Source organism: Phyllostomus discolor, chromosome 12 (assembly GCF_004126475.2).
Source record: "Phyllostomus discolor isolate MPI-MPIP mPhyDis1 chromosome 12, mPhyDis1.pri.v3, whole genome shotgun sequence".
Classification (NCBI taxonomy): Eukaryota; Metazoa; Chordata; class Mammalia; order Chiroptera; family Phyllostomidae; genus Phyllostomus; species Phyllostomus discolor.
Genome location: NC_040914.2, coordinates 63,430,119 through 63,453,978, shown reverse-complemented (window position 1 = coordinate 63,453,978; position 23,860 = coordinate 63,430,119). Strand labels below are relative to the sequence as shown.

General features: G+C 45.4%; 1 protein-coding gene across 1 annotated transcript in view; it reads right to left on the bottom strand.

Annotated features, from left to right (window-relative positions):
• ZFHX3 (zinc finger homeobox 3) overlaps positions 1–23,860 on the bottom strand; it is a 242,686-nt gene that overhangs the window by 7,820 nt on the left and 211,006 nt on the right. The window contains exons 6-9 of the mRNA XM_036012117.1: positions 19,123–19,256; positions 18,777–18,977; positions 9,061–9,163; positions 2,437–7,869 (exon numbers count right to left, since the gene is read on the bottom strand). Of these exons, the coding sequence (XP_035868010.1) occupies positions 2,437–7,869; positions 9,061–9,163; positions 18,777–18,977; positions 19,123–19,256 (5,871 nt within the window). The remainder of the gene's footprint in view (positions 1–2,436; positions 7,870–9,060; positions 9,164–18,776; positions 18,978–19,122; positions 19,257–23,860) is intronic.

The window sequence follows — 23,860 nt, the reverse complement described above, 5'->3', positions numbered from 1 at the left end:
TAAAAATAGTGAAATTTCGTATGATGAGAACAGGGTGTCTCAAGTTGCCAATCCCAGGAAAACATCCACTAATGTTTGTATAGCCAAGGAGGATGCTTCCCTCGGCATTACACAGCATCATTGATGTACTCTTCCAAAAGAGGAGAAAGGGACCATTGAGAATAAAACATCCAATTTCCTCAAGGCACATAAGGAGCTGAAACCAGATGATAAGCCTGAGTCAGAAAAACCCAGCAAAGGCTCATTGGTTAAACTGGTATAAACGATGCTGAAACAGAAAGACAAGGAAGGAATATCCAGACATTTCCACATCTTTATGACATCAGGCTTTCAGGAGAAAGATCCAGGACTGAAGGCTTTAAACTGACTTTCTGTATCGTGAACTAACAGTCTACATAAAAGATTCAAAATTTTAACAAAGGTTTACTGAACTCATGCTATTTACCAAGCTCCGCACTACCCACATTGAATACATATATTCTCATGATAACTCTTTGGCCTTGGCTTTCTCATCTGTAAAGTCAAAACCAAACAAGGCACTTCATCCCCTGAGACCTAGGCATACACCTCTGGAGTCAGACTGACACCATATGGTTATGACAGACACACATCTGCCATGTGACCTTTGGCCCGTTTGCTGACTGCTTGGAACTTCAGCTTTCCATAGTAAATTACTGTAGGGAGTTACATGGTCACATGGGAAGAGCTTACCATTGGGTCTGACATATTAGACACAAGTTTATTCTCTTCCATTCCAGATCTAGTGCTCCCGTGAGCTTCAGTACAGCCCAAAGATGGTAACTGGGGTATGCCTGACTGCCTTCAATTATTAAGAGCATATCTTTCTATCTTGAGTCCACTCTAAGTGGTCTGAACCTGAGTAGCACTAAACAGATACCTGTTGACTGACTGGCTCATACTGGGTGTTGTGGAAGGAGTACATAGCACTGGGAGCCCGGAGGCCTGGGCGGGAGCTCTGGCTCCTACTCTAGCTTGCTGAACGGTCTTGACCTCTCTGGGCCTCAGTTTTCTCATCTGTAAAACAAGGGGAATAGATCAGACATTCTGATTCTAGTTTGTTTTTTTTTTCCACATTGTTATGAAATGTTGGGCCTTCCCAAGCCCCTCTGCCTAGGTCCTGGGTTGCAAGGGTAATTCGGTGTCTCACCACTTTCTGCAGCTTGTTTCTTGGCTTATGTCTAGCTGGCTTGAGCATCAGTCTGTGACATTAGCTTGCCAACACACATAAGCAATGACTTCTACATCTTAATGCTTTCCTTTCTTGTTCTTTTCTTTGGATAAGAAACTGGGACCAGGAATAAGGTGGCCTCATGGTCTATAAAACACTGCCAAAATTGTAAAACTTGCATTTAACTCAACCAGGACTGCTCTGTGAAGTAGCAGGAGTACTTCACCCCCAGAAACAGGGACATGTTCTTCAGGCAAGGAAGCACTTTGGAGGGCTCTCCTTTGGTGAATGTGCACTGGTCCATGTAGGCCCTGGGGTGAACTTGCTGACTTGTGCCTAAGTCTCATAGGGTTGTGGGGGTGAAGGTCCAATTTAAGAAAGAAGTGGATCCAGGGAAGATGGGTGAGGACAGAGAAACAAGAGAGGTACACAGGAAGAACTGTGAAACTCCTCAGTAAGAGGAAAAATAGTAAGAGTACCAAGTATATGACTTTGAATAGAGGGGAGGGAAGAAAGAGCAACAGGCAGAAGGAAATGATGCAGTGATTAAATACCCCTAAAAATTACCATTAACGTTTTTTGTCTGGGGGTACTAACACAAATATGTCAAAATTCAAAACCACATTGCTCAATATAAGACTCCTGGTCAGTACATTTGAGTACTGACATTATGAACACAGCCACTATTGTTCTGGCTAGAAGAGAATCCCAGTAGTTAGTAGGCACCTGAGAGCAATTCTTCTGCCAGAGTAGTGTGCTAAAAAGGGGAGCAGGGACCACAGGTAAGGGCAAACAGTTGGTTTAAATTTCTCTTGGATAAGTTTCCATAGGGAGCAATCCAGAAGTAGTTAGATATTCAAATGTCTGATATTTTCAACAAATATCTAGAAGAGATCAGGATTTCCAAAAGCACTGAATGGAAGGGTTTATGATAGAAGCTTCTTCCTTGAAAAAATACCTCAGGGTCTAATATGGCAAGACTGTCAAAAGTTCTTTCCTATAGCTCACACCCTGGTTGTGCTGTTGAACACAGGGCACAAGGATGGTTTCAAAGGAGACCAATTCAACCATGAGATGCCATCCCTGAACCATGAAACCAAAGAACCATGTACCCCTAGATAGAGAGACTCAGTGGAAGGCACATGAAGTTTTGCCCCAACACTCAGAGCGTATGGGTGGTAGCCACAGAATAAAGTGCTAACCGAGGCAGCTATTTAATGCTGACAATCACCCAGAGCAGAACCCACCTGTGTTGGATGGAGTAAAGCCCGGCAAGGAGGGGCTGTTGAGGCCAGGGAGCAACACTGGAGGAATGCCCTGGAGTGCCGGATATGCTGTAGGAAGGTTAAGAGCTTGAAGAGGGGCGTTGTCAAACATCCCTTGCTGCTGAGCTGCCAGTCCAAGGACCTCATTGGCCTTTTTAATCCGGTCCAACTCTTGTTGAGCCATCAACTGACGTACAGTGGCTGGGTCAAAGTATTCTTTCTCCTTGTCCAACTGGCTTCCAATGGTGTCTTTAACTTTGGAGATATGCTGTTGGGAAAAGATATGGTCACGTACAGACAGCCGAGCGCTGTACTTGATGCCACACAAAGTGCACTCTGTTTTGGGTCCCTCGTAACTTGTTTGGTTTATACCAAAATGCTTGGCCATGCTTAACTTAGACTTCTTTTCTTTTGCCCGGGCATTCTGGAACCAGACCTGAACAACTCTCTTTGGCAGTCCAATGTCATTGCCTAGGACCTCACACTCCAGCATGGTGGGTGTCCTGTAGTCATTAAAGCATGACTTGAGGACCTTCAGCTGCAGATTGGTCATTTGAGTGCGAAAACGTTTCTGCCCGGGCCGATCCCCGCTGTCTCCAGATTTGCCTGCTGACCCACTTGCACCAGGACTTGGGGAGCAGGGGTCTGCAAGGCTTGAGGTTTCACTGTAGTCCACAGTACCTTCATTGTCATATTCCTTGCTGTAAAAGCTCGGGGCTGGGCTGACCAGACCTGACGACAACCGATCTTCATACTCGGACATTGCCATCATGGCTGCTTTGGTCAACCCGTCATTGGGCGCAGAAGAGGATTTGGTTTCAGTTGCTATTCCTGTTGCACTGTCATTATCTGCGTTGCCCTCGTCTCCAGTAGTGGTATCTGTGATTGCCGTGTTGACAGAGGAACAGTCGTCGTTGTCCAGCTTAGTTTGGTCAAAGTTTAGATTAACTGCGGACATAGAGGGGCTTTCAAAATCTTCAATCCCTTCTACCTTAATGGAAGAAGGGCTAAGAAGAGTTCTGGGAGACAACTCCATGGTTTTACTCACAGGTGAGAGGGGAACACCTTGGCCATCACTACTGCTTGGGGGGAGGTGGGAAAAGCTCGTTCCATCAAAAATGTCTCCTTTCATCTGGAGTCCCCCATCACAGTCTAAGAGCATTGCAGATAGAGTTAGGTTGTAGCCAGCTCTCTTGGCCTCATGCCAATGACGGGACCGGATATGAGCCTCGAGGGCAGTCTTGGCTTTGAAGAGGGCTCTGCAAAAAGGGCATCTCCTATGAGCCTGGGCTGGACCCACAGCCCGGAACTGTCCTTTCCTTTCCCGGGCGCGTGTGTTCTGAAACCAGACTTGTACCACACGTTTCTTCAAGCCTACCTCATGCGCAATGTGGTCCAACATCTTTCGAGTTGGATTGGAGTCCAAGAGATACTTTTGGTAGAGAATTTCTAGCTGTTCTGGTGTAATAGTTGTCCTTAAACGCTTGTCTCTTTGAGGTTCTTCTCCTCCTGTCCCGCTGTCATTTTCACCAGGGCTTGCACTGGCCTTTTCCTCCAGCTTCCTCTTCAGAGTGTTCATTGTGGAGGTCGGAGTTGAAGGAGAGGTGGCCGAGCTTGCTGGAATCTGAGGTATGGCCCCAGAGAGCAGCTGGCTCGCCAGGAGAGGGTTACTAGGGTCAAACAGCATGAAAGGCATATCCAGTGACCTGTCTAAAAACTGAGGGTGGATGAACTGGTTCTGTGCACTCAGGAAGTGAAGCTGCTGATGCTCCTGCCAGTGCTCAAATGATGGAAACGCTAACTTACACTGGTCACACTGGTAGGGAATTAGCTGAGGAGGTAGGTTTGCTAACTGTTGAGGAGTTGATGTGTGGAGGGGCTTAAGCGGCAGGTGAGAGAGCTGCGAAGGACTGGGGCTCGACTGGGGTAAGGGGCACTGGGGGGGAGGTGCTTGTGGAGGAGGCTGTGGTAATGAAGGGGGGGAAGTCAGCTGCGGGAGCTTTTGCTGGGCTGCATTTGTCTTCTGCTCTGGCTGGTCTTGCTGCTGCAGCTCTGCCTTTGGTTGTCCTTGTTTGTCTTGGGTTTGGTTTGGCTGTGCACTGGGAGGTTCAGCCTGCTTTGGTTTCTCATCATTCACCTCTGTTTTGGAGCTGAAGGTGGCCAGTTCGTCAGCCTCTGCTGTAAGCTGCAAAAAAGCAGAGGAAGCTGTATTGGCTGATGGTGCCGGGGCGCTGTAAGCCTGTGAGGGCATTGGGGTACTGCAGGAGGAGCTGGTGGGTGTCAGGATTTCCATGGCATCCATGGAATCCTCGTTTTGGCTGTCATCCTGCCCCTCCTCATCCTCATCTTTGTAACACAGCTTCTTCTGGTGCTTGATGAGATCAAAGATGCGCTGAAACACCAGGCTACATTTTTTGCACTGGTAGTTCAAGTTGCTTGTTCGAATATACCTATCATTTGTAAGCTCACGCCGCTCTCCATCTTTGCCCTCTCCCTGATTCTCATAGTTTTTCCTGGCCTTCTGTCGGGCATTTTGAAACCATACCACTATGACTCGGGTTGGAAGGTTCAGTAAGTTAGAGAGTTGCTCAAATTCATCGTCCTTTGGGTAAGCATTGGCATCAAAGAAGTCCTGTAGAACCCTCAGCTGGTAGTCAGTAAACCGTGTTCTTGAAGACCTCTTGCTTCCCCAATACTCCTGCTTCTGAGGTTCCGGCGAAGGGGGCCGGGAGTCAATCTTGAGCTCCTCCAGGCTGGTGATAGGAGGATTGCTGAAGTTGTAAGGAGAGTCCTTATTACGCTGCCGCTCTTTAAAGAGAGTGTTCCTGAACCAGTGCTTGATCACCTTCTGGGGCAACCCAGACTTGTCGGCCATCTCTTTGATCTGCTCTTCACTGGGGGAGTTGTTGATGTCAAAATACTGCCGCAGGACTCGGAGCTGGTCATCAGTGATCCTGGTGCGAGGCCTCTTGTTCTGCTGCTGGAGCAGGCTTGGATTGAGCTGATGCTGGTACAGCTGGGCCAGGTCTGCAGGCAGAGGCTCCACGGGTCCGAGCTGAGGGGGTAGTTGGGCGGGCAAGGTCTGCAGCGGCATCGTCTGCATCATCAGTGGCGAGAAGATGGGCAGCTCCATGGGCATGGAGAGCTGAGTGAGTGGAACGGATGGCTGGGCTGGTGCAATTGTAGGTGAAGTGATGGGTGGTGCCGATGCAGGGATGGCTGGCGTGGATGCGGGCTGAGGTGGTGCTGCAGGAAGTGGGGGTGGTGGAGGGGGTGGGGGAGGTGGTGGTGGCTCTGGGGTTTGGGGCCTCAGCGGGTAAAGTTTATCGTAGTGTTCTCTGTACTGTTTGGCAAACCTCTCCAGCTGTTTAAAGGGAAAGTAATTTTGATGAACATGTTCTTGATGACTCTTTAAAATCAGGATGTTGGAAAATAACTTGCCACAGGAGTCACACTCGAGCTTTTCCAGATTTTCTCCCTGCTCTGTCTTCCCATTCTTCTTCTGCACCTTCTGCTTGTTCTCGTTGTACTGAATGACCAGCTCAAAGCCAAAGTTCTCCAGCAAGGCCTTGGTGGCGTTCCCTCTGGCATCTGAGGCGATGCGTGGAGGAAGCATGGAAGGCTCAGAACTACCCCCTGGTGCCAACTCTTTCTTCTCTTTGCCCTTCAAGGTATCTGGCATAGACTCCTTTGGTCCTGCATTGCCTTCTCCCCCTTCAGCACCATCCCTCTCTCTCTGGCTTTCTTTTTCCTTTTCTTTGATGACCAATTTATTTTTCTTTTCAGGGTGCTGGCTTGGCTGTAGGAGGGCAGAGTGACTCTGGGATAGAGAAAGCTGGCTTTGCTGCTGCTGCAGGATCTGCTGGTGGCTCTGCTGTGGGATCTGAACCTGAGCCTTCAGATCTTCCAGCAGGCCCGGACCTGTCCCAGTCAGTGTGAGCGCCCCGCTGGTCACCGGCAAGCTCACCTCAGGGTTGAGCTGGAATTCAGCGCTGGGGATGTAGAAGGGGAAGAGGAGATGCTGCTGCTGCTGCAGCTGTAGCAGGGTCTCAGTGGTCATGGGGAAGTGAGGGAGGAGGGTGGGGTTAAACAGCTGAGACTGGATCAGGGCAGCCTGCTGTTGTAGCTCCTGTTGCAAGTGAGCTTGAACTTGAGCTTGGGCCTGGGCCAGTGTCTGTGCTTGTTGCTGCTGCTGCTGCTGTTGCTGTTGTTGCTGCCTCGATGCAATCATATCTGCCAGTTTCTTCCGATTGGTCTCCTTGGGCTCTGAAGGGGAAGTGATGTTGGCACCGATGGGATTCCCCAGGGGCTGCATCCCTACACTTTCAGTGGACACTTGGCTAAGTAAGCTGGAGCTTGGAGCAATGCCAGCACTACTTGGGTTGGTTGTGGTAAAGGTGTTACTCCCACTGGTACTCACAGGACTTGGGGTGGAGGAGCTCAAAGAGACACTGCTGCTATTCCCAGTCCCATTGCTACTGCCACTCGCAGCCTCCAGCTTAGCTGCCCGGGCCTTGGTTTGATGCAACACAGACCTCATGTGGATCTCCAAAGTGGAACTCTGGCTGTAGGCCACATTACAAGTGTTACACTTAAAAGGTTTGTTGTCTGGACTGCTGGTAGGTTCTGGCTGACCACTTGCTGATTCTTGAAGGGCTCTCTTTAACTTATGTAGGTGGGAGACAGAGTTATAGTGCACTAACAGGATGTTCTTTTGAGTGAAAGATTCCTTGCAGACAGTACACTTGTAAGGGCGAGAAGGGTCTAGAAATTTCTCCATGGTGAAGTTGGGGCCCTTTCTGAAAGGCAGAGCTCTCTTCGGTTCTGAGCCCGAATCTTCTTGTACTGATCCAGAGTCACTGCCCGTTGGGCTCTGTTTCTCTTCCAAGTCACTCTCTTCCTCCTTGTCTTCCTCAACAATTATGGTGTGGTCCTCAGCCAGGGTGGGGTCTCCCATTGCCAGGAGGTCCCCATTGGCTAGAAGGCCACCATAAAGCTGCTGAATGTCGGCCTCACTCAACTCCAGGTGGCTCGTCTCAAGGTGTTTCTTCAGAGCCTGGAAAGTTCGGAAACTGCGCTGACAAAGACAGCACATGGTGGCAGCTCTGATCACATGGTACTGAGAATGGAGCTGCAGCTTTTCAACAGTCTTGAAAGCCAGGCTGCACTGATTACAGCGGTACTTGTACACGTGGCGATCCGACACAGGGAGCTGAGGCCTCTTCGTGTGAACCTCATTGAAGTGAGTCTGAAGAGCCGCGGAAGTTTTGAAAACCTGGTTGCACCCCTTCTTCCAGCACAGGAAGCCCGAGTCTTCTCTTACAGAGCCTGGATCAGCAGGAGAGGGTTTCAGATCTCCACTGTGCTCTGTGCTCACAGAAGGCAAGATGTTCTTTCCAGAATCCTCTGAGGTTTCTGTGGGGAAAAAAAAATCAAGCCCAATAATAAAGAGGGCTTTGTTTCAAGGATGATGGCATCTAGAACTGTCTACCTAGCAAGGTCTCACAAACACAGAATCTGACCATGAAGGAAATGCCCAACCTAAATCTCCCCATACAGCCTCCTGCTTTATTTCCCTCTCCCAAAGAGTACATACTAAGCACAGGTACACACGAGCAGAGAGGACTAAAAGGAAATATAGAAAGTTTTGACTCCTGATAGACCTGTATCATATCATAGGTCTGCCTTTTAAACAATATTTAATTGCTGACTCAGAATCCTCAATTTCTCCAGAACTGGTTTGAAGGTTACTAATTTTAGAGTGGGTTCACATTTTACATGGATCAGTATTGTAGAATATGTAAATTAATGCTGTCCTGAATTATGGGGAATTTAGAAGAAGTGTTCGAGAAATTTTGGAATATATTTTTTAGGCATTTTGACTGTCATCTCTATTCAATAAGCAATGACCATTCAAGTGGCAAATTATTAAAATGCAGTAAATTTTTCCTACATGAGATCATCACACCCATAAATATTCTGACCCCTTCTCAGATCAGCTGTCCACAGCCTAATATGGGAAAATCACCAAGGATCCCAACTTAAATCTTAGCTGCTGACAATAGGTGACCAGTGTAGGAGAACCTCATAAATGGAGGCCTAAGGCTCCATTGAGGCAGGAACCGCCGTGGAGCACCACCATCGTCCCTGTCTATGACAACCTTCATTCCCAGTGCGCCACTGTGCTGCGTCCTGGGGCAATCCCAGAAGACTCAGAGAACTTAGTGTGGAGGCAGGTTCTAGAAAGACAACTAACCCAGTGCCCTGAAATCACACGTGATCCACAAGCACCTAATAATTAAGTCCTCAGAGATGGAGTGTTTAATAGCTTAGGACGGTGAGTTATGGGCCTATTGATTGAGTCTCTGGTAGTCACTCCCTAAGGGGACATGTGGCCACTAAAATCCCACTGGTTCTCACCTGATTTTCTCTTACTTTAAACCACATGAATAGTATACAAATACCTGCCAAGAACCAGAGTATAAAGTGGCTGACAACAGTGCCCCTCATCTTTTAATGTTACAGTCATCTTCGGAGTGCTCTAAAGCGTTCTTAGCACCCTTGCTCTGTGAAAATTTTGCAGGGGTCTAGAATAATGGCACTGACCAGGCTGCTTCCCTGCCTCCTCCACATTGGAGCCTCCGTCTCGGTCTGGAACAGCTGCTGGGAGAAACATGCTGCTGGGCATCACCATCTCAGGGGTGGTCACCTGAGGAACGAGAGGCAGAGAGACGAGGAGAGTCAAATGGAGAGGAAAGAGACACAAAATAGGGAAATGTGCAAAAGTTATTTAATAAGCAAAATTAGCCTTCACCAGTGTAAAGCTGGAGGTGTCATTTTTCATAGCTCACTGAAGATTCATGTTTATTAGACAAAGCTAACATCAGTCAAAAGTGTTTCTACGGTTACATTCTGGACATAATTAGCAGTGCACACTTGAAGAATAATCTTATTATTAATATTTTTCCTTTATGCAGAATTTTGACTTTGATCACTGACAATGTTTTGTCATGGGCTGTGAAACTTCTTGTGCAACCAATTAGGTAGATAAGTTGAAAGGCCCACCTTAAGCTGCTGAAAACATAATAAGGGCCCTAATTAAATCATACCTAGTAAAGTACACTGTAATCTTGAAGCAGAGGGAGCATTGTAGTACTGTTTTCAAAATGTATTCAGGCAAGAAGAGGAGGGGAATAAGAGCAAAGGAAAGGGTAAGAAGAGAAGAGAACAAAGGAAGGCTAAGGACACACAGACACATTGGCAGATTTTCCAGGAAACAACATTTTGTAACCCTTTGCAAGCTGAGATCAAGTGCAAATGATCATTTCTTAGGACTCACTTAAACCAGGATTTCTTCTGGAGTCTTTGCCCAACGTACACAGCATCAGGGGGAACCTCCAGCCAGTGTCCCCGCTGTAGTGGGCGCCCCCACAGCATTCTACACCAGTGCAGCCCACTCTGATCAGGACCATTGTTTCCTAACAGAGCAGTTCCAGAATTAGCCTGGATCAAACAAACTGTAGTTTTAGGTCAGATCCTCAGACATTTCTCTAGGCTTCCCTGCCGTCTGGTCAGAAGCCTGTCCAAACAGCTTACCATTTGCTCCACGTTAATGTGATAAACATCCCTCAATGTCCAATGGAAAGAGAAAAGGTTCTTTGCTTTAAAGTTAGTAATATCCCTTTGCCAGCTATAGGGTGGGAAGGAACTTGGAAATGATGGTCCTCAATGAACTAGAAAGCATCTCCTGTTTGATGACAGCCTGAGAAATGAATGGACCTTGAGGTTACAGTAACAGATACTACAGTCACCACGAACACTTCTGCACGGTGCCCAGCCCCACTCGGAGGCATTGTTTTTCCATCAACAATGCAGGTATCATGATAATATCTTGTTGCAATGACTGGAACCTCTCGATTACTGTTCAAAATTAAATATTTTAAATAACTTTTTAATAGTTTTAAGATCCTGGCCATGCTCAAAATAGCTGCTGATGTGTTATTAGAATCATCAGTGATGTGCTCAACTGCTTGAGGAAACCCAGACAACTGTCCACATCAACACCAAAAAGGTAATACACCAACCCACTCAAGGGTGTTAGAATAATTTTGGCAACCCAGATGCTAGGAGGTGCAAAAATTAAGCAACAGGCACTACCCACAGGAGTTCTGAGAAAGCCCATACTTACAAAGAGCAGGTGCATGGCACGTGAACACGCGTGCCAGAATTCCTGCTCTCACAGACATCTGCACCTTCACACAAAGCTCGTCGGCAGCTGGTTAAGGCTAGCTGTTGATGAATCGTTAGGAATGGAGTGGAGATTGCCAAACTCATTCCATCTATTTTCTTTTTAATGGAAAGCATTTCTGACCAGTGTGGTTGGGGAGTCCAGCGGGAGTCCAAGAAGTGAAAGGTCACGGATTAATTTATAGTCCTCAGCTGAGGGGGAGCACAAGGTTGGGGGCAAGAGAAGGAGAAAGGGAAAGGAAAAAAAGACTCCCTCCCACCTCCTTTCTCAGTGTAGCTGCAGGATCAGTTCTTTCCTGGGATCTTTCGGAATTATAAAAAATGAATCATGAGAAATTAAAAAAAAGCCCTACAGAGTAAAAAAGAATAAAATTATCTAACACCTCAGCTGCACATCATTATAGAAAACTGTGGGCTTTTTATACGCATTACAGTAAGGCAGACATCCCCTCTAACAGACTCAGTACGACGGATCAGTAATTGTTTTCATACACTTTAATTAGAAAAACTCAGATGGCTATGAATAATAATGGAAAAGAGAGACTTTTGCACTTGAAAGGTTGAAGTCAATCAAGTGTGAATGACGGCAAAAAAGAAAAAAAAAAGACACCAATTCATCAGCCCTCTGTTGTCTCCCTGCGACTTTAATCATAATTCCTGATTGGGATTCAAGAAGGCAGTAAGCAGCGGTTCTTTGTCTGCCTTCACCTTCCATCAATTAACTCTCCCCGAAATATAATCATCAACCTCACATGCTCCTCTGCATCTTAATCTGGGCCTCCAAACCTGTAAGTCTTGCCCCATATGTGTTGAAGTAATTACTTTTATCTACCTGCATCGTCTCATCTATAGTATACCCAACCCCTCCCTGAGAAGAAAAAAAGCCTTGGTACATAAAATTTTAATGAGCGAGAAATTCTCAGAAGGCAAAAAGGAATATCCCTAAAGGGAATCCTAAGGATCTAGAAATGCTGGTGGGGTCTCTCTGCGCATGTGTCTGAACAGTGGGGTTGAGAATGGAAGCCTCCTTGCTGCATGTGCTATGGCGGGCCCCATGCCAGCTCTTGGACACTCACGCCCTCCTGTGCCTGTGTCCGTTCTTCCCTCTCCTACCAGTTCCCAAAGCTTTCCTTAGAGTTTGCGTGCTTGTTTGTAAGCCCTAAGTTCAGTCCTGCCAACAGCTCACTGAGTTCTGTTCACTGAAGAGGAGGACAGTTGGCCAAATGCAGAATCTCTTCAACATTTACCTACCTTGGCCCACCCCCTCGTTTTCCAATTGTGTGTAAAGTTCAGACTATCCCAGCCACAGTCTCTGATGGAGAGCTGGAAGTCAGTCAGAAAGGCAATCATTTAATTGCTGAGCACAGTTGTGTAAAGACCTTTTCTTTCACTGGGGCCACTGGAGCATGTGGGTTTCTGAGAGGACAGAACCTGTCTAGAGTGTAACCAAAGCCATCCCAAATGTGTCCAAACCTCAGAGGCCCTCAACTAACTGAACCCTGCCATCAGGACAGAGAACACACGCATGCACACATCTCCCTCTGCCTGCTCTCCCACTCCACCCACAGACTCAAAGCCAAACAGAAAGTTTTAGGTTTGGCCAGACAACAGTACACAGTAAGTCCAAACACCTACATTTTTTACATCGACTCCACCATTCATATAGATTGACTTTTCTAATAATCTGTATGCCAATAAACATTGAATATGTTCAATTATGTCCTGATATTCTACCCACTAATGTATAGAGGGGACCCGAGACTATTAAAACAGATTTTTAACCAAAAGTAAAATAAAGTTTTTCTGTTAAAAAAATCCAATTAATTTGACCTATTAATCCCCCAGAATTTGGATTTCTCAAGATTGGCCTTGGCCATACAATGGGCAATTCTATAGTGATCTTATTAACCTATTAGGACAGGTGATCTGAGATTATGCTAATATCCCTGAAGATGGCGGTAGATAAAAGTAATTACTTAAACACATACGGGGCAGGACTTACAGGTCTGGAGGCCCGATATCACACGTGTTCCTCCCTCCCTGGTGAGTCAACTTCATTCCTTCCAGAGTGTGCAGAGTTGATGGGAATGGAGGATGGAACCATCAACTGAGCTGGGGTGCGGAAAGTTTGAAAACAAACAGCAACTCTAATCTTTTTGACAAGTAAACAGGTCTCATGTGTAACAAGAGAAATGTGGAGATCTGTTCTGATGCTGAAATTCTCATATATAACCATGGAAACAGAAGCGTTCCACACTGACACTAGAAGTCTTCAACAAGCTTAAGCAATGCCAGAACAACTTAGTTGTTGAAAAGCAAGGGCCTCGTGTGACTCTCTCCTCACCCACTCATGTGACCATCATTCACTAAATACTGCACAGGTCCCTGTGCCCAAGAAGCTCACAGTCTAGAACAATTAACCTTTTAGAGATCACACAATCTTTAGAAAATTTGATCAAAGTTGTAGACTACTAGAAAAATACTTTCACACACGGACTATTGTAGATAACTTCAGGAAATCATAGGCTGCCTAGGAGAAAATCCAGGGACTCAAGTTAATTGCTCTTGAATACTAGGAGAGGTGACATGGGTTCATAAATGCCTAGTTTCTACTTCCTCTTCAGTTTACCATTATATTTATGATTTTGATTTAATGCCTTTCAAATTTCTATGAGGTCAGTGGACCCTGAAGCCCCAAGAACACACCTTATAAAACCCAGAGGTTCAGATATGGGTCCAGTCCCCACTGTGACAGTTGGTAGAGGCCACCAATGTTTCTTCTTCCTTGGTAGAACAAGTTGTAATCAAAAGGAGCTCTCCACTCTCCTTGCTTTCTCCAGGTCATGGATGCAGAGCAACGAAATACAACACCCTGAGCAGCCACGGGGTATATGCTTTGCTGAGTTCTTAGAGAGCTGTTCATGCAAATTCACTCTCAAGGCCATTGTCTGAGGTTAGTTAGCTAAGTGCAACCAATGAGTCCCACATGCTGGACAGCAAAGAGATTTTCTTAGAAAAAGTATGGAACCTGGTTTTTCTGAGAGTCTCATCCCCACAGCCTTGGCATTGCTCACCTAAGTGGGGCTTCTTTCTGAAAGTTTCGCTTTCCAAGTATAGACTTGCCAAAACCTAGTTTCCCAAAGAAGCCTCAAATTCTTCACTTTTCTGTCCAATTAACAGAAGGAAGAACTTCAGACAGAGGTAGGGTTGGGGGAAGTCTTGGGCCCAGGCCTTCCTGGTACAGACCTGGCCAGTCTCTATGAATGAAGTACTGGTTCTATTTGAAAAATCTGAGCATGAAGTTAAAACCCACCTGCTTCCGGAGCTGGGCATTCTAGCCAGTGGTTTGTCTAAAGCTCCAGTAAGAGGCCAGCTGCTCACGTCCTCTCCCACACCTAGATGGCCTCTGGGGCCTGCTAGGCAGTCTCTACACTAACGCAGCCTCTTGGCCGCAGAGTTTCAGAGGGTTTTTTCCCCTTCCTTCAGCACCTTCCAAATGTGCCAGGCTGGACACTGGACCAAAGAATCTAGAGGGCCTAGTTTCTCTTTGTCTTGCTTCCTTTCTAAAATGTCTTCTATGTGGTTGTTGTTCCCTTGAAAAAACAAAAAACATAAGACCCAGGAAGAAAAACTGCTGGGCCACATTAGCTTTCATGTGGGCCAGAAACAAACATAGCCTTAAACCAGATTTTAAAAACGAAGAATGAGAAGGACTGCAAAAGGAGGTGAACGGGAAAACAGGAAACACATGAACAGTTAAGAGAGAGAGAAAAGGGAGCCGAGAAGGAGAATGAATTGGAGAGAAGAGCTTCATTAGACTCAGAAAGGCAAGCAATGGCAGTACACCAAGGTCACTTCTAATTTAGACCATCTAATTGGCAAACAGGCTCCAAATGGCTATCATCTCACAGGGCTTGGAATTAATGAAGCCCGATTATTTTCATTACCTTACTCTGAGATGGAGACAAAGTGAGAGAGCTGGGACCCAGGCGGGTGTGACAGCCCCAGGGCCAGTGGCCACCCAACAGCCCCAGTGTGGGGGGGTTACAGAGACTCAAAGAGGCACAGGCACACACCAAGCCCAGAGAAACATCAACACTGACTGCAAAAAAGATCACAGGAGAAAAACTACTGCTCCCACAAGAGAGAAAGAGACAACTCCAGGCAGTGAAGTGAAGGGCCAGGAGCAGAGAAATCTATGCATGTACAAAAAACCCCCAAACAAAGCAAAACAGGATAATTAAGAACTACCAAAGGGACAGCAGACGAAGGGCTAGAGAAAAAGGTGTTCCTGGACTGCTCAGGAGTCAATCCCCATCTCCACTGTGAGGTTGTATTTTGTTAAGTGATCACGGAACAAAGACAATTTCCCTATATTAATGCTCCAGGATCCCAGTTGTGTGGCCTGTCACTTAGAGTGATAGTGATCAATTAGAATAATTTAAGAGTACTGAAATGCATGGTAGGTGGTCTTTTCCATTCTCATTTAGGGCTAGAAACATGTCTCCCATGTCCTCAATCCTCCTTTCCCAAATGAGTGGGGAAATGAGGGCACAGAGCAGCAGCTCCTACGTCTCCATCACGGTTTTGAAACCTCTATGGTCTCTGTAAACAGGTGAGAGTTCTGTGGAGCTGACACTGGGGGCGGGCTGCTCAGTCAGGTCTGGAGGGGCACTTGTCTCATCGCCTTTAAGCTTTATAGATTTCTTTCTTTCACATGACGTGTGTAAAAACACCCTTTGGAGCTTGGTTTCCAGTAGGCCAAGCAGAATGAAGTGCTGTGGGTGCAGTTGCCATAGTGGAGGGCCAGAGCTTCAATTGTTCCCAGTGGAGAATATTTTTCAAGCCCCTTCATCAGTAAAAAGAAGGGGGCCCATGGAAGACACAGATATGAGATGCAGAGCATAAGCAAGCAGCTGTTACCATAGCAACAGACATATTAGACACTGCAGGTTCCTGAAAGCTGTCTGATAAGGTATTATTAAATGAAGCCTCCTCAAAACACTCTCCATTTACAACTGAACGGAAAGACATTGTGTGGAAAGTAATCTATTTCCATTTATCAGGGTGGAATTTACTTTTAGAGGGACTGAAACCCAATTCAAACCATATCCTGAGACCTTGGACCCAGACAGCAAAAAATATTTACCAGAATTTATAGCTGTAGATACCCTGGACACACCCGATGTCTGCCAGGAACTGTCTATTTAGTGGATTTTGCCAGCTCTTCCTGCTCCGCAGCCAAAGGCAGCTAACTCAGTCAAACTGTTTGGTAAGGAAGATTCACTCCTCTTACTGATATTCAGCCACTCAGGGACAAAGCAGATATAACTTTCTTAGAGGATGAATGACCATGCATTGTTCATTCCTTAATGATATGGTTTAGAAAATGGAGCTCTGATTTAAGGGGCATTTCTCACCATGCTGTTTTCAGAGTTTCCTTTTCCATTTTGCCAGGAACAAACAGATATATCCTCAGAAAGCTTAACCAATAGTATAGTTCCCCATGGCCAATTTTCTAATACAATTACAGTAAAATACCCTCCAGGGGCAGAATTTTAACCACAAGTTCATTATAATCATTTAGTTGTAACAAATGCAAATTCCATTTTAACACCAAAGTTTCCAGAGGAAGAACAGTGGCATTTGCTTTGATTCATCGGGGCAGAGACAAAGATCCAGTGCTCGAAGCAGGATTCTGGGGGCTGACCGTGAGGTGTGGCCACAAATTCACGTCTAGCCCTGCTTGCTCATCTTTTCCTACTGAACTAAAGGATCAAGGTGGAAATGCTTCATACAGTCCAATGCAAACCAGCCTCATAACTTGAAAAACCAATTCAGTACTGACAGCCCTGCAGTAACTCCATCTTCTCATGCAGAGAGAGAGTACCAAACCAGTACAGAGTAAAACCCTTATAGGATTATATTTTCCACAACTTTCAACTTTATTTCTGAATCCATTAACTTCCTCTTGGTCCCAGGAAATTGACTTCTATTATCACATTTCCTACAATTTCCACACTTTTCAGAAATGTCTAGAAAACATGTCCATTGTCTGCCATGGGAAGATGAAGTGCACAGGGATTTCGATACAAGGTGCCAAGTACAGCCCCTTTAGGGACCATGTTTCCCCTATATAATTATGTTGTCAGAGATTCTTCTAGAACAGGGTTTATTAGCTTGGTTCCATGGGTGAATTTTAGGGTGTCCGTATGCTTCCTGCCATTGTACAGACAATTTTGTGTATGCATGATACTTGATGGAGGTCTTAAGAGTGGTTGTCAAACTTCAGTGTGCATAGAATGACCCAGTAAGGCTACTGAATCATTTCCATCAGTCTCCAAAAAGCCTGACAACCACTGGTTGAGAAGGTGCTAGTTAGTGGGTAACACTCAGAAATATTTTAGGGATCGGTACACAAGCAAACAGCAGTAAAACCCTGCCTTTGAAGACTGTTGGTAAACTAAGAAGGTTCATAATGACCACCATATACTCATTGCTTGAAATGTACCTTACTATTGCTGTTACAAAAATATGACAAATAATGGACATTTGAAATATATATCTCTAGGAAGCAGAATATAAATTATAAAAGAACTTACCATCACACAGATCATTATAGGCCCACAAATAGTAGACCAGATTTATATGAAACAAAAAATAACCACCCAAGTAAAAGGAAAATGTAATTACATATTGAAAATGCTTCCCTCCCCACCTACCTTTCTGTTGCTTCGGGCGCCCATGGTCGCAGGCCATCAGTGGGAAGCGTAATGAGGCCTGAGGAAATCCCCCTTGTTGAGCTGTTTCCAAGACTGGTAAGAATGCCAAGGGGACCTGTTACATCTACAGAGCCCACCCACCCACCCACAGGAGGAGGTTTCCACTTACAGAGGAACTTTCAACAATGTTCACCGTCTATTTGAAAATACCCATGGAAGGTGAATTTACACTTGAAAGAACTCCAAGATGAAACTCATGCTAGGTCACCTTTGAGTTTCCTATTGGCTGCTAACATTCTCTTAACGCATCGCCAATGATGCAGTCCTCGCGACTAACATCGCGTACAACATTATTCATTAATTTCGCAAAACCAAATGGAATGGGAAATACCTAGAGGGTACATGTCTGTGACTTGAGTGTTCCACTGTGGAATTCTGAAGAGACTACGTCTCTGGGAATCTTCACACAAAAAAGCCACCAAACTAACTTCTTGTTACTCCACTGTTGAAATCAGTGAGAGGTAAGACTAGTTCCCCTTGGTGGTTTTCCTCTAGTGATCAGAAAACGGCTTTCACAGCAGCCCCAGCACAGACAGAAAGCAGAACATTAGTGTCACTCATACAATTTTGAAAAGTTTTCACATCATGATTAGATTTTAACCGTTATACTAACTTTTTGGGCCAAGTTTATAGAGGCCACTTAGAGCCATACTTTCATAACCTGCAGAGCTAGCAACATCATGTTCACAATGCAAAGCCCTCATTAATGAATCAGCATGCGCTGTCCAAATGACCATTTTGCTTTGAGAATAACAGTGTCCTCTGGAGAAATGCCCATGTTACAGAGCTACACGCCTAGAGTCAGAAAATATGAGTTCAATTCTCAAATCTGCCACTTGCAAGGGACATCAAGTCAGTTAACTTCTCTGAGCCTCAGTTTCCTCAGCTATTCACATAAATGTGTCAGAGTCTTTTGTGAGGATGAAATGAAACAAAATGAATATAAAAGCAGTATAGAGCATGACTACTCAATAAAGATTTGGAGACTCTATAACAATAATTTCTTCATATAAATGATTAGCTGTCTAGGCCTCTATATCCCTCGGAGAGATGATAATAAAGGAGGTTGAGAAACACATACATACTTAGCCCTTTGGGCCACAGCCATGCCACGGTCATGCCAAGTCTAAGGCCGGCACAGTAGAACAAAGGTCACAGAACCAGGACCATTTCTGACATTTCCAGCTCTATACTGGCTTTCTCATCCAACAACACGTTACCTTGTCCCTGCTATTGCATCACCTTTGACCCTTGGGGAAAGAAGAGCCACAGGGTCCTGCTCCTGTGCCTTACCGTCATAATGAGCTTCTCCACGCAGTCAGGTGCCACGCTGTGGAGGTGGGTGAGGTGCAGCTGGAGGTGGATCTTGTTGTTGAGCATGTCCTGGCACAGGGGGCAGCGAAGCATGGGCTGCACTGAGTGCTGCGTCATGGCATGCACCCGGAGCCGGTTGACGTCGGCATTGCTGTACTTGCAGTAGGGACACTGGTACATCTGTGGGGAACACACCCATCCTTCTGGCTTAATCTTCAGTTCCCACTGATAACCGTGTCAGCTCCAAGCCCACCAACCCAAGAGTTCATTCCCCAGCTGTGTCTGAAACACTCCCCCCCTCCGGCTGAGCCCCTTCCTGACTCACCTGCTCTGCTTTAGTCTCCTCTGATGTTTTTGGTCGCTTCGAAGAGAGAGGAGACTCTGAGCTACCTGGGAAGGAGATGCGCTTGGAGGTTGCAGGAGAATCTGTCAGCTCCTTTTCTGCTTGGCTGGACGATGCTGGAAGAAAAAGCAGAAGATGCAATACAGCAGCCAGACCAGGCCAGCTCCCAAAGGCTTTGTGTTGGGTGAAAATCAACATTCATTTATAGCACAGAATTTTCTTGAAACATCAAAATTCAAGCAGGATGAACATCTAGACTGACTTATCCAGCACGTTGGAAAAGATGCAAGTGTTTCTTTCTTCCCCCAAGAATTTTCTGTCATTCCTTTAACAACCAAACACTAAGGGAAAAAGGTAAAGAAAACAAGGCTAAGTTGGCTCAAGCTCAGTTCATTCAGTCTTTTCTGACCTCTTCCAATCAAGACACAACCTGCTGTCTCGTAGGCGCAGGGTAGGTGGGAGGGTCTCACCAACTGCTTCGCCAGAACCACTCGTCAGCCTGAGTACCAGACACAGTCTGTCTTCACGGAGGTAACAGGCTACGTGCTCCCAACTTTACTGCCCCGGCCCGGAGAGCCACAGCACAGCACAGCAGACATTGATAAATGTGACCCGAGAACAGTTCACACAGATGTCTGCATACAAATACAGGGTGCAGCAAAAGTAGGTTTACTATTGTTCGTGTGGAAAACAATACAATAATTAATAAATAATATTTATTTCACATATTCACAACTGTAAACCTACTTTTGCCCCATCCCATCTGTGGGGAGAAAAATCAAGTTTGAGTTCAGCAAGTTGCTTTTGGGGAAGAAGTAAGTGAAGGCAGAACAAGGCAGGGCATGAATCTAACTTATAATCTAGCTCAGCAATTTTCAACCTTTTTCATCTCATGGTGCACATAAACTAATTACTAAAATTCTGTGGCACACCAAAAGATACACTGTATTTCTTGCCGATCTGACAAAAAAATAGGTATAATTTTGATTCATTCATATTGGATGGCTATTGTGTTTGCTGTTGTCAATTTTTAATTTGACAACCTAAGGGAAAAGAAGTCAGTGCCCCCCCCCAACTAAACAGTCAGGTACTGCATGTTTTAAAAAGCCCTGTACCACACCAGCTGAAAACTGTTGATGTAGCCTATGCTCCAGACACAAAAGTTTATTCAAAGTGAGTGGTAAAAGGTGGGACATTTCCCATCTGCTTGCCTAAATCATGTCCTGCACATTCCACTCCACCAAAAAACACACAACAGTAATTAATGAAGAGAGTCACATGAGTCTTTGGTAGCAAACAGTGGGGATGAAAGTGCTGGTGGAAGGAGTTCTCTAAAGCATAAGAAGGAATCGGGAAGACTCTGATGAGTATATAGCTGGGCTCAGGCTTTCACCAGGAGAAAGCAGGCCTCCTCTGGGGTTAATGCAAGCCCCACCACGGCTGGATTTGGTCACTCTGAAACCTGGCCTGCGTCTGAGGGCTGGCTTTCTCACTGGTTTTGGATGCAGAACTCCATTTTTTAGAATTCTGCAAAAAGCGACAAGAAAAAAAATCCTGAAGAATGGTAGTGGGAAAATGTGTGACCTCACTGGAAAACAACTGGACTCACCAGTTTTGAAAGCCTAATTTTACTGCTTTCTTTTTCACCCAGTCCAGGTATCCAGAAAGTGTTTCCACTCTCTGCTCAGCTTTGAAATGTTTTCTGATGTAGATACCAAGATGCTGTCATTCCAGATGTGTGCTTTAATAAACAATTTTAGAAAATCAATTTTATTCATTAAAATCATAAGGCCACAAAATAATTTTGAAAAAAAATTGCTAAACGCAGGAAATATTCCAGGAAGTTGATGCTCTTCCGTGAATGCACATCTTGTGACCTTTAACCCCAGTATCTTGGTAACCTGGTCTACATAAGTTTGTAGGACATCTATTATTTAAAAAGTACAAGGACAAGCATATTACACACAGACCTCTCCTCCTCCCAACACACACATTCATAACAGTACTTTAATCTGTCTCGAATCGACTTCAAACCCATTTTGCTCTTAATGGGAGTTATTCATTTTCACTTGAAAGGTAATACATGACGGCTGGGTATTTAATGTGATGGACTGGCTGCCGATTAACTAGGTGCTGTAACATTCTAGACCGGTTCCCCCATGGCCCACTTCCCATCTCCTGGCCCCCACAGACCTGATCCTGCGGAACCCCGTGTGTTTCAGGGTTTAGACCTCACCGTGTACTGGGCCCCTGCCTGAACACTCCCACAACAGGACTCTTTAATTAACGTTCCAGGGACTTAAGCTCCATCATTTCATTTTTCTTACTGGTTATCTTCTATATATTTATTACTCAAAGGCATCTTAAAGATGGGGTTTCTTTAGGTGGTACTTTAGATGCTTATTTGTTACGGTCATCTGTTCGCCTTCGCTATTTCCATCTGTGACCTGGAGACACTGGGTTAGGGCCAGGGCATAGGGTTACGAAAGAGCCACTACCTGCTCCTGTTTCCAATAGCGGCAAACCAAGATACAGATTTGGTTCCAAACACCTACCCCCGTCTTTTCGTGAGTCTTCCTGACCCGAAACAACACTTGTTTTTACAGGACCACGACAGTGCCTTGTAAATGCCCTCGATCTGCCTGCTGCCCCGCTTTAGAATGATTGTCAGTTGTGCAGCTACTCGGCAGTGTGAATGAATGGGCACAGAGGCTGACACCACCCCACTCATCTCACTCCCTCGGAGCTGAAAAGCAAACACAGTGTAACCCAGTGCGGCATTAGCTTCCTCATAGGACCAAAGAGTCCACCCTCTTCCTTCAGTGCTGAGCGCAAGATGAATTGGGATGAGGTTGCAGAGGTGAGAATTCTGGTTTCAGAATCCACTATTCTTTCCCCCGGCATGGAGAGGGGAACTTTTATTACTTTTTTTTTTTTCAAACTCTCAAACTGCTCTGGATTCTAAAGCTTCCTTTGTAAGCTTGAGCTAAGGAGTCCTTGTAAAGCATTTTAAAAAATAAAATCGCTCACTCATTCCTCTTTCTCCCTAGTAACACAACAGCCCTGCTGTCGTATGAAATGCTACATCTAGTGCATCTAGTGATGAAAAAACTTCTGGGGTTCATCTCCTTTTCACCCCAGACGACCGGCATTTGTATTAGATCAGATCTGCCTAGACCCGGACACTGGCCACCTGCAGCTCCCTAGCTCCTTCTCTAAGAGAAAGCCATGCCACTCTTATAACAGATGCTGTTAACACCCACTTACCCTCCATTTCCCTGGGTGATGTGGGGACTGCTCCTACGACTTGCCCAGGTTGACAGGCCCCCTCCTAGCTGGACCTCAGACATTAAAGTGTCAATCCACATCAAGACGTGGTACTTAAGTCTTCACACAGTTTCTACAGACACACAGTTGTGCAAGTTCTCCATCGGCCTGCTGGGTGAGGGTTGACTCGAGGCCAGGCAGTCAGGTTTTCTCAAGCTTTTTCTCTCTGAACAACTTCAAAAGGGCCAGAGTCTCAAAATCAAGTTCTACATCAGTTCTGTCACCAGCATACATTGTAGCCATGAGTAAATGAGGTGGTTCGGGTACCAAGCGAGAGAAGGCACTGTGGTTTTCTGCTTTGAAGACTTTACTAAACTTTGACTTAAATGCTAGGAGAGATGTCACAGTCTTGAAAACATTATTTAAAAAATCAATTACTGGTCACTGTAAGCCACCATGACATCACATTAGTGAAATGCAAGTAGATGCCCTCCAGAGGCAAGCCACAGTTTACACAGTGCCTGGAAATTTGGGTTTCTACTGGCATTGAAATGGAAATGACTCGAAGGATGACAACCTATGCTGGTTTTCCCAATAAAGACGAAATGAACTGGAAACAGTGTAGACCTCTTACACAGTTAAGTAAATAATGCCATAGCCACTCCACTGGGTAGTAGAAGACATTAAAAATGAAAGCTATGAAGCAATATGGAAGTCTCTGAGAATGTAAATCAGAAAGAAAAGATAAAATATGCGTCACACTGGGATACAGTTATATAAAAGACTAGAAGATGATGTATGCAGGTGATAGCGTCGTGAACTACTTCCCTATTTTCTAAGTTTGTTACTCGTTACCTAGTTCTACTTTTTAAAAATATTTTGTTTAGTTATTTTTTAAAAGAGAGTGGGGAAGGGAGGGAGAATGAAAGGGTGAGAAACATTGATGAGTGAGAGAAACATCGACATCAACTGATTCCTCTTGTGTGCCCCCATCCAGGAACCTGGGTCATAACCCAGGCATGTGCCCTGACCAGGAATCAAACCGTGACCTTGACATCTCAGGACAATACCTGACCCACTGAGCCACACTAGCCAGGACTATTACTTATTTATTTATTTATTTATTTATTTTTAGAGAGAGAAAGAGAGAAACATCAATGTACGGTTGCTGGGGGTCATGGCCTGCAACCCAGGCATGTACCCTGACTGGGAATCAAACCTGCGATGCTTTGGCTTGCAGCCCGCGCTCAATCCACTGAGCTATGCCAGCCAGGGCAGGACTATTATTTTTAATATTATGATTAAAATTTCAGAACCGTCCAACCTTTTGGTGTCTTTGGACCACACTGGAAGAAAAGTTGTCTTGAGCCACACTTTAAATACGTTGTGACACGTAAGCACAAAACAATCTCACATTTTAAGCAAATTTATGATTTTATGTTGGGCCGCATTC